Genomic DNA, 10327 nt, shown 5'->3' with positions numbered 1-10327 from the left:
TGAATTAAATTGAATTGAATTGAATTGAATTGAATTGAATTGAATTTAATTTAATTTAATTTAATTTAATTTAATTGAATCTAAAAGTATCGAAGTTGTTGCTGTTTTCTCTCATCCCTCTCTGATAACATTCCTCTCTCTCTACCGAAGCCCCTGGGCTGACGCTCACCTCTTAGAGTGATGTTGACGCTGTTGAGTCCGATCTTGACCTCGATTTCGGCGTGCTCGATCTCCTCGGTCGAGAAGGCCTTGTAAAAGGTGGTGACGTCGTGCAGTTCGGCCTTTTCCCACTCCTGACCCCACAGGGACACTGTTGGCGAAGGACAAAAGTTACCAAGGGGCATTGTTATACAATATATGGGCATCATTTGAACCAGACTACTGTACTATGGTTATTAACAGGCTGGGACTTGGAATGAATGTGGATGCTCCAGTTGACGCACTTTTCCAAACAAGACGAAAATTGAATATACATGTACTTGCACTTATCAATTATCATCATCATTATCATTTTTATTATCAATATTATTTTAATCATTATCATTATTTATCACCATCATCATTGTCATTTCATCAGCGAAACTATCATTTTCTCCTTCAAGTACAAACAGATTTATCAAAATACCGATAACAAACATATAGAAATAGATCCATATGTATTATACTGATAGCAACAGATGGACATGCAGAAACAGATTGCAGCGGTCAAGCCTTGCAAACCACAAACGCTATCAAGATCAAAAAGATACTACATGTTGTTATGTTGCTCCGATAATCAAAGCTGCTACACTAAAACATACTGTCCTTGCTGTAGCAAACACAAACACTAAAATATGTGTGGTGTATGGATATTGAATGCACCTCTACCATATACCACGTGTTGTGTATGGATATAGTTGTACCTATCACTAAATAACATGCTTTAAAAACAAGCATACAATATCGACGAACTAGCGCTTCTCTCTTATTTATTTTATTTTTTTTATTATTTTTTTTTACTCCAGCACATATCGCAATTTGCTAACACACAATTCAAGGACAACCCAACCTTATACCGTATCATGACCACTGTGTTGTTTCATGCATTATGGATCGATTGACCAATTGAAAATCAGCCCTGCGCCTGATAGTGCTGTTTTAACAGTATTGAAATAATAATGTAAAAAATGAAATAGAGTTCATCATAAGATGACATTCCAACTAATGTTTTAAACTGTGTGACCCTCATTCACAATATACCCATTTATGGCATTGTTGTGTATATTCTCCTATTAAAATCAGTTCATGTTAACATGAGTAAAGTTCATCTCTTGCAGACTTCAAGTACTTGAGTAATGACTGCCAGAATCCCTAATTAGACTTGCGACAAGATTTCTTCCGGGTAGTTATCCGAGTTCTCTGCAAGGTCAATTCGGCAAGAGAGATACGTGCAGTTTCCGAGAGGAGCTCAGAAGTGTCCGACAATGCCAAAATATTCAATTACAAAGTGCACAATCGCGAGCAAAACAGTGTATTGTCAAATAACAAAAAACAATCTTTATTCGAAGCTTATTTTCATACTCTGTGTGCGTGTACAGTATGTGTGTGTGTGTGTGTTACATTTTAAGTTCCAAGGAAAACATCATATCAACTTGCCAAACGTCTTCTGATAAGAGAATCACTATGTGCAGCTTCGGCCACTCGTAAAACATTGGAGGCTTGTTAGAAAGACTAGCTTAATTGGTCAATACGAAAATACTACACAGCTCTTCCTTGTTTTGTATCTTGTCATCATCTGCAATAGTACGGTGTTGACGGCATTTGGGACAGAAGCGATCCTAAATGGATTAAAAGTTTTGATTAGTATGAAATAGGTTCAACTTTGCTACTTTACCAGTGTCACACTATCTTTTCGGGTGCGACTGCACCTCTCAGACCAATTAGCACCCTCAAAGGTGCAACTTTTTTTTTTTTTAGTGTACAACTACATAATTATATTCTTTCAGAGAAAATGGGAAGAACTCACGAGGAATACTTGTGCAATGTTCTTCCCCACCCCCTGCTTAATCGCAAACGTATAGGATACTTACGAGCCTAAAAATACACCAGTTTCATTTTTATTTTTACCCTAGTTCTGCGTCTTGGCCATAACCATCATGTCTGCTTCCTATACGGGTCAACGATATCTCTGGATGTAAACACATATTAGATTCAATTCCGTCTGTGCGGTTGTTTCGTTCAGATGATCGGTTTGCAACGAAATGAAAATTAATGAATTTCCTTGAAGTTTGATTTAAATTCTAGCTGTAATTTTAATTTTAATTGAAATACTTATTTGAATAATGACATTAATGAATAAACTAATAACAATTAGCACTTTGACAACTTTTGACGAAGTAATAATCAAAGTATGGTGAATACAACCACCTTGCAAGCAAGAAAACTTACGCATGATTCCAGCTCCGATGAAGAGACTTACAGTGATTCTGATGAGACTGTAGCATCTCTAAAAATGAAAACAAAACACGAAAACCGACATCGTGTAAGTATCATGCAAACAAACGCTTGATTATACTCAAAACACTTAAAAACCATTATTGTAAGCAGATAAAGGAAAGCAGCAAGGAAATGTTGGCAAAGACATGGTTATTACAAGCTTCCGAACTGAATAAAAAAAAAAGAAAGATTCACATCATACACTTCTAACGCTGATCATGTTCTATTCCATTCACATGCCTAAAGCATCGCAACAGCATCGCAACACTCATAGTCAAGTTTGCATGCACCATTTGTTGTTATTTCAGGCCATTCTCGGAGCAATCTTTCTGAGTGCCTGTGATAGAATACAGCAACCCAGGAAGGAGAATAAATAGTACCCATCCGGGACACCAGAGAGTTGGCCGCAACAATAGAAGATGTGATCATTTTGGGCACCTTTTTTTAAGGTTCAAGTATCGGTGTGTGTTCCACATTGTTTTGTCGGTGCAGACACTGATGTCACACGCGAAAAACCCTTCTTAATCATCAAAGGTTGTCGTATATGCAATTTGAAGACTTTTCTTAACAGGGAGTCTACAACTGTCACAACACTTAATCTTGTACTTAAGAATGGAGTCGCATCTTTATGCATGCCACGTCTTAGTTTCGTTTTCTTTTCTTTTCTTTTCTTTTCGAGACCATAGTTTCGATGCCAAGTCTAGGCATCCCTTTTGCAACGAGGAAATGATCACGCATTCAGTTACCTATAAGTTTCAGAATTGTGCTCAATTTGATGTTCACTCATACGTTGTTTGTGTTAATAGCAAGAGGGTTCCCATCCCGTCCGCATCAAAGAGAGATACTTTCAGGTTTATTTGGTGTTACATGAAATGGAAATATCAATGATTATTATCTCTGCCAATTTTAAGACAAGAAGAAAAACATTGATTGCTTAAAGACAAATGTTATATACACTAATTTTCTTGGATCACCACAAACTTAAGATATTTGGATGATCCATCAGTTTGGTAATATCTCATAACTCTGTCATCAGAGGGTCATATCTTCTAACAATTTTCCACGGGAACATAGTGGGCACTGTAAATAGTCCTTGAATATTTCACGTATAATATCGTAGCTTCAGAAACATCTTTGTGATCTTCTCATCTTACGTTCCTCTCTGTAATTTTTTTTTTCTTTTTCTCAAGTAATTTGATACTTAACGGTCTTATTTACAGTCGAACTTGGTTTAGCTTATAACGCTAGGCGGGAAAACGATTAACTTTTGTTCTGTCCACTTAAGTTGGAGTGTCCTCTGACTCAGATACAAAAACACACGTTCTCGAGAGTATTTGAAATTCACACCAATCCTGCATAATTCCGGCCGGTGTATACCATCCTAAGATTTTTTTTCTTTTAACCTGCGCTTGGAACTTCAGATTTGGTATCAGTTGCCTTTCATCGGAGAAGCTTTCTTCTTACTCCGGCTATTATAATATTACACAACATTATTTTACGTGCTAATGGTATGGATTTCCCTCCTTTCCAATGATAGACAGTTTGAGGTCGCTGATTTTTTACTTTTCGCGAAAATATTTCGAAATATTTGGACGGTAATTGTAAAATAGGTTTAGACTGAAAGCAACGCCGATAGAGCAAACCGATTTCTCATTTTCAATCATCTCATTTCCCATGCAACCTTATCGACATTACTTCACTGATATCAAACTGTGGTGTTTGATTTTAGGAATGATGGGATGACAGGGTGTAATAGGTGTCACAAATGAAGTTTAATCCTCTTAAAGCTGCAAAAGAAACACAATTATTTCTCTCTTATTCCAGACTTGTGTGATTGTCGTTTCAATAAAACAATATTTACAACTTGACTTCGATTTTGATAAAACTGTTACAATCTTTTCGTCTGGTATCATTCTCTCAACCAATAACTGAACAAAAGGTTATACCAACTCTTTACCGAGCTGACAAAAGGGTTATTCATGGTTAATGAGCTATACCTTGTAGGAGACAAACGTTGCGCGGCAAGGTCGACAAAACCTGACCCCTGTTTCATACAGCTGTTCGTAAAGTTACGAACGACTTAAGAACGACTGGTGATCAGTTCTGATGTGCTATACTCATCAGAACTTCCATAACCCATCAGAACTTCCATAACTCGGCACAAGAACTGATCAGCCGTTCTTAAGTCGTTCGTCACTTTACGAACAGCTTTATGAAACACTCCCTGGTTGTTCAGCTTATATCATTTGCCAAAAGGTCGCTATAAGGATGTCTCTGGTCTCTGGCCGGAAAATTTCTCCTCCGCCTTTGTCCAATTGTTCCGTAATTAGTAACACGCAGTATTGTTTTGACACCAAAGATCCGGTTAATGTACCGTTGGCGTATTACATATCAACAACCTCGGATGTAAACCTTTTTTATTTTTTTATTTAATTTAATTTTTTTTTTTTTTTTTTTGCAAAGCAAGAAACAAGAGTCGGCATTCAACACCCTCGAACTTTGATGTGCACGTTGTCAAATATGAATATGAAATCCGAATAATGTGGAAGTGAGTTAAATCATGGCGGTTCACTTTTTTGGAGTGGGGGTTTAATATGACGCATACAGAAACAAAAATCTTTCCCTCTCTCTGGCATGTGTTTACCCTACATTCTTTAAATAGTAAGCCACACACTTTCATTCATTGTTTGATTCGTTACGTCATTAAACCATGATACAATGTATTTCTACTTCTAAGAAACAAGTAACGACTGTGATTTTTTTTTTCATTATGTGTGTAATAACAAGTCCCCTAATTTCCTGCAGTCTTCCGTGCGTGTTCTTGTTTTCGTTGGCGTGCGTACCGTATGTGAAAATAACAATCAGGCCCAGTCATGCCGTGCTGTGAGTGAAAAAAAAAATATCACGGAATGATTAAAAGACATTAGGCTCTCTTCCAATGGAGTGAAACATTGCCACAATTTAACGGCCAAGACTCGCATAATTTTTCAATACATTTTGTACTACTTTGTCTCTGCACAGGTGGAAAAGATCTGTTGTTGAATGCACCATCAAGGCGCTAAGTGCGGGGAACTTGTTCATCCGATAGAAACATCGCATCTTTAAGAATATTTTGAGAAGAGCAACTAAAAGATCACACAAGGTGATATGAATGTTAATCTTCAAAGTCTCAGCAACCGCATTTCCGGGATTAGGCGGTGAATTTTTTTTTTTTAGATTGTTATTCTTATTCTTTTCATTATTAGAGAAGTCCACTGGACGCAATCAGAAATTGTCATTCAGTTGTACCCTACCTTTGTTTTGTTGTTGTTGTTGTTGTCGTTTGGTTGTTTGTTTTGCCTAACACCATTAGGTATTTGCTTCAAAATTATCAAAACCCTGAAACGAATGTGGCCAGTTCCATTCAAAGGGACATTCCAGATAATTAATACAATTTCGCATCATGTATAGTCCATGACTAATTGTGCCATGTATAGATTTTGTGGGATATATTGTGCAGATAAACCAACACTCTGAAAACCCCAAACATAAAACACTGAACAAGGACGATGACATAGGAGGCTTTCATATTCCATTAATCCATTAATCTTTTTTTTTTCTCCTTCCTTAAGCACCAATTCATGCATTCATATGTAAAGCTGCTACGTCATCATCTTTGTTCATTGTATTGTTATGAATTCTGAAAACATTCTCAATTATTCCTCATCCCGATCACCATAAATTCTGAAACTCTGCACCAAGTATAACAAATTTATAGATGTTCGAATGCATAAGTTTTAAAATCTAGAGGTCTCCTTTAATCTTCCTCCAAATAATATAAGTCGCCAATCTTAGAATTACGAAATTACGAGTTCTGCGACAGAATTTTCCCTCAGGACTAGATGGGCTAATGGCATGTAAAATGCGTAAATACAGATGAACAAAAACAGACGCATTAACGCATTTGTCTGTACTGATGGACACATTTACGCTTGTCTTCCATCAGTGTGTCCATCATAATCTATCTTCGAGAGACATGACCGTCTCGTTGGCTGAATAATGTGCTTTCAAAGTACATGCATCAGGACTTCATTGAAAAAAAAAAAATGAATAAGATACAATACAAGAAATCTGTTTAATGTTGGCTGGCGTCATTTACTGTGAAATATGTAGAGTGGTAATGACGTTAATCGCAGCACCAGGTTAGAGCTATAAACTTTGTAGTCTTTCGTGTAGTCATTTTTAGTCGCAAACTGGATACAACGTCTTACCATACATGTACAATGCACGTGAATTTTCTCAGTGAAGATCAATGCGCAATTGAAGGCAGTAGAATCATTCATAACCTTCATCTGCAAATTCCAGTATGTAAGAAAGCTGCATGTAGTGAAAGTGAGCTAGGTTTCAATGAAAATAGACTCTAATTGTGCTATTGTTAATGTGTTTGCACTCCTAATATTATGGCTTTGAGACACGCTTTGGCTTAGTGTGGAATTCACAGCGGGGAATTTGCATTTCAGTCTTGTTTACAATAAGACAAGAACTGAAACAGACTTCAGTAAAAAGGTACGCCAGTCACCCACAACATGTACGAGAGTCAATTGTCTTTGAATCCACAGGACACGTTGCAATCAGACTTGTAAACCAAATAGATGAATGTTATACAATTTTTGATGGCCCTAGATGAATTATTGTTATGAGACATCTATCAAATCGATTGTTTGTCTATAATTTGGCAGCTTCTCTTTTTCGGATGAGAACTCTGCTTACCTTATACTGGGCCTGCTCAAATGACGCACACACAAAAAAAGTTAATAAACCGTTTCATCGTATTTCCCTCATAGATGAGATATACATGTATAATATGCCCATACTTTTGGATGATGATTGTTTTGTTGTTGTTGTTGTTGTTGTTGTTGAGACGATCCCTTGAAAATAGCGACACTTCTCGAGTATAATACAGCTTCATATCAATACACACACGCACACACGCACACGCACACATACACACACACACACAACTGCTTCTCGGAATGACGGTTTTTCGTCAAATAATACGGATTTTTTTCCTTTTTTTTCATTTCCTATCAATTTCGCTAAATTGCCTTCAGTAATAACAGAAACAGAGGCTGACATAATTGTGGGACTTTTTTTCTTCTAAAGATACCTTTTCCTGGAGTATTACAAACACATTGAGCTTAAAGTTCCCTTAAGGGTGGCTCCACATCCTGCAAGCTCTGTTCCTCAGTTATATGCATTCATTCTTTGTTAAGTGATTGTATTTTAAAGGTACTGTCTACCATCGGGAGAAAAAAAAATGTTCAAGATATCACATTTAATGCATATGTGTAGGTCAGTTGTATTCCAAAACTTCCTATCATGAACAAATTTTGCAATAAAGCCTAAAATGTATAAAGGAGATATCACTATTTTTCTCAGTAAACCATAACTATAGAAGGTTTAGTCAGAAACATTTTTATTATGACTATTGTACACATTTAATATATTTAACAATACTTAACATTGATTATACTGATTGAAATTTTTACATTGGTTGTTTCTATCCCTGACTCACATTTCAGAACTATTTTAAAACACTAAAGCTGGATTTTTGTTTCATCTGCACATGGTAAATAAGGCCTTTAAGCAGACTGACTTCAGAGATTGATATAAAATTTACATTTTATCTTTGTTGATGTGTACTTAAAAGAAGTTGTTAAATATGAACTCTGCATGTTTAGATATACTTAAGTAGGCTTACTGTTTATATAGAGATGAGTTGAATGAAAAAGACGCTTTTAAGGAGATCACAAATGTATCTCAAATCAAAGGACAAAAGTCCTACAGGGCTTTTGTTCTTTGAATTGCGGTACATTGATGGTCTCCTCAAAAAGGAAGTTGATGCGGGTATGCCGTATATCAACTCTGTTACCGTTACACAACCTTACAGACTCGGGATTACTCGTATAGGATCAACTTTAAAAGGGGTACACATTGAACTCTTGCAACAAAATCACAAAATATGATATCATTGGATATCATATATACATACATGTATGTTTTACATACAAAAAAAATTAAGTATGCAACTAATTTGCATACCTATCACCAGATGTGTATTTTTAACTAGAAAATAACTTACATCTACCTCTGTCAATATAAATGAACATGGCAGCCGTGGCATTATGTTAGGGCCTCTACCATGTATATTTGCCTGTGTGGTGGAAACGTAATCTCCTGGAAAATTGATTCTAAGCGGTGATGCTAAATATTTGCATATTTGTGCACTAATTTACATATTGACGATTGTCATGTACCAGTAATGAGCATAGACATAAAATCATCCTTCCAATCAGAACTTTGAATTTCATTTCATACGTCAAGACTTTGAATAAATTCATCGCGTTGTATGTCTATAAAATTACTAGAAAGTGTTTCCGTAAATTTCTCAAGATATATGGTAATTTGACAGCTATTTTATGCAGCTTAGCTACAGTCAATATTGGTGAATTTCGCTTGGAAACCGGAATATTTGATGAAGCATGCTCACATTAGGTGAACCGTATGGTTCCTAACTTTACCTCAAAGTGACATTAGAAACATCAAACATATTTTACTCTCATACAAACAAACACGAGAACAAACGAGAATAAATGCATGGGGCTATGTGGAACAATTCACCAAGAATTCTACCCCCCCCCCCCACACACACACACACAACGGAGGGGATACATTCCTGCAGTTATGTTCATGTTGTTGTTGTTTTGCTCATTGTTTATTGACTTTCCCTCTGTCGAGATCATCCCCGCCATATCGAACGTTTACCAGACATCTAACTGCCTGTTTTATTATTATTATTATTATTATTACACGATTACGAATTCTAACATACAGTCCACTCCTCCATTTATTGCTCTGCCTTTGAATCTATGTTGTCAGTAAAACTAAATCTTAAACGATATGTTTTAGCCATGCAGTGTTCAAAGGTCTAGACTAAGTCATAAGATTACAATTCCTTTTCTACTTCCGACCTAATGGGAGGTAGTCTAGAATATGATGAGTGAGGATTATTTCACGTGGCAGAGACAAAATGTGCATGAATACTCACTTGCACTCCTCGAATTCCGGGGATGATGACCAAGAATGAGAAGAAGACGATGACGAAGGCGAAGATGAACCCGATTTCGAGCACGTCTGCAGTGACAGCTGTCTTGTTGGAGGGGTAGTAGGTAGGCAACCCCTGCACTCGCAACGCCGTGTAGGCATTCCCCATCTTGGTGGTAGTATCTCTCACCCCCAGAGAGAAAAACGTATGGGTTCACAATTTACAAAATGCACGGACAGTCGAATAAAATGGTGGCGCAAATTCGGCGCTCCAGTACCAATGCCCGAAGACCAATCCCTAGTTACATCAATGCTGTGCTTTCATGCGGGGTTGCAAAAGGCCTAGAAGTCATGGGAAAGCAAAACGAGCGAAAAGTTGTTGTGTGGCATCAGAGGGCTGAACGATCCTGGTCCTTATTTGCATAAAATTTCTTATAATTTGCATATCGGTGACAACTGAAGAGCTCCGGTGCGTCCATCCGTGCCACGCCAAGATATCTCTTCTATTGTACTGCAGTACCCCACGTATAATCTGAGGGGGTCCGAACGGGGAATGCAGGGGAATGCAGGGGTGCTCGCCCCTTTGCCCAATTGCGTCGATTACGTGACCTCAAACGGCGCCCCGAGTCACGTAAACGCCACACCGTGATCACCTGAGTGACAGCCACTGCCGATTTAATATGCAAATAACTCGTCGCGAAAGAACAGGAGAGTTTCCGCCCACTCTTCTCTGCGTGTGTGCTTGTTTGTGTGTGCATTGTGTGTGTGT

At 37.4% G+C, this 10327-nt stretch overlaps 1 protein-coding gene across 2 annotated transcripts in view; it reads right to left on the bottom strand.

The window, feature by feature from the left end:
* The window catches only part of LOC140231291 (dual oxidase maturation factor 1-like), an 18172-nt gene extending 8119 nt beyond the window's left edge, over positions 1-10053 (bottom strand). Inside the window, exons 1-3 of one of the 2 annotated variants that reach the window (XM_072311438.1) lie at positions 9563-10053; positions 2428-2485; positions 170-310 (exon numbers count right to left, since the gene is read on the bottom strand). In XM_072311438.1, coding sequence (XP_072167539.1) covers positions 170-310; positions 2428-2485; positions 9563-9727 — 364 coding nt within the window. In that variant the 5' untranslated portion in view covers positions 9728-10053. The remainder of the gene's footprint in view (positions 1-169; positions 311-2427; positions 2486-9562) is intronic. The other variant, XM_072311439.1, reaches the window with a different exon arrangement.
* Positions 10054-10327: the final 274 nt, after the last annotated feature.

The sequence above is a fragment of the Diadema setosum genome, chromosome 7, assembly GCF_964275005.1.
Source record: "Diadema setosum chromosome 7, eeDiaSeto1, whole genome shotgun sequence".
Classification (NCBI taxonomy): Eukaryota; Metazoa; Echinodermata; class Echinoidea; order Diadematoida; family Diadematidae; genus Diadema; species Diadema setosum.
This window is presented reverse-complemented; position numbering and strand designations above follow the sequence as displayed.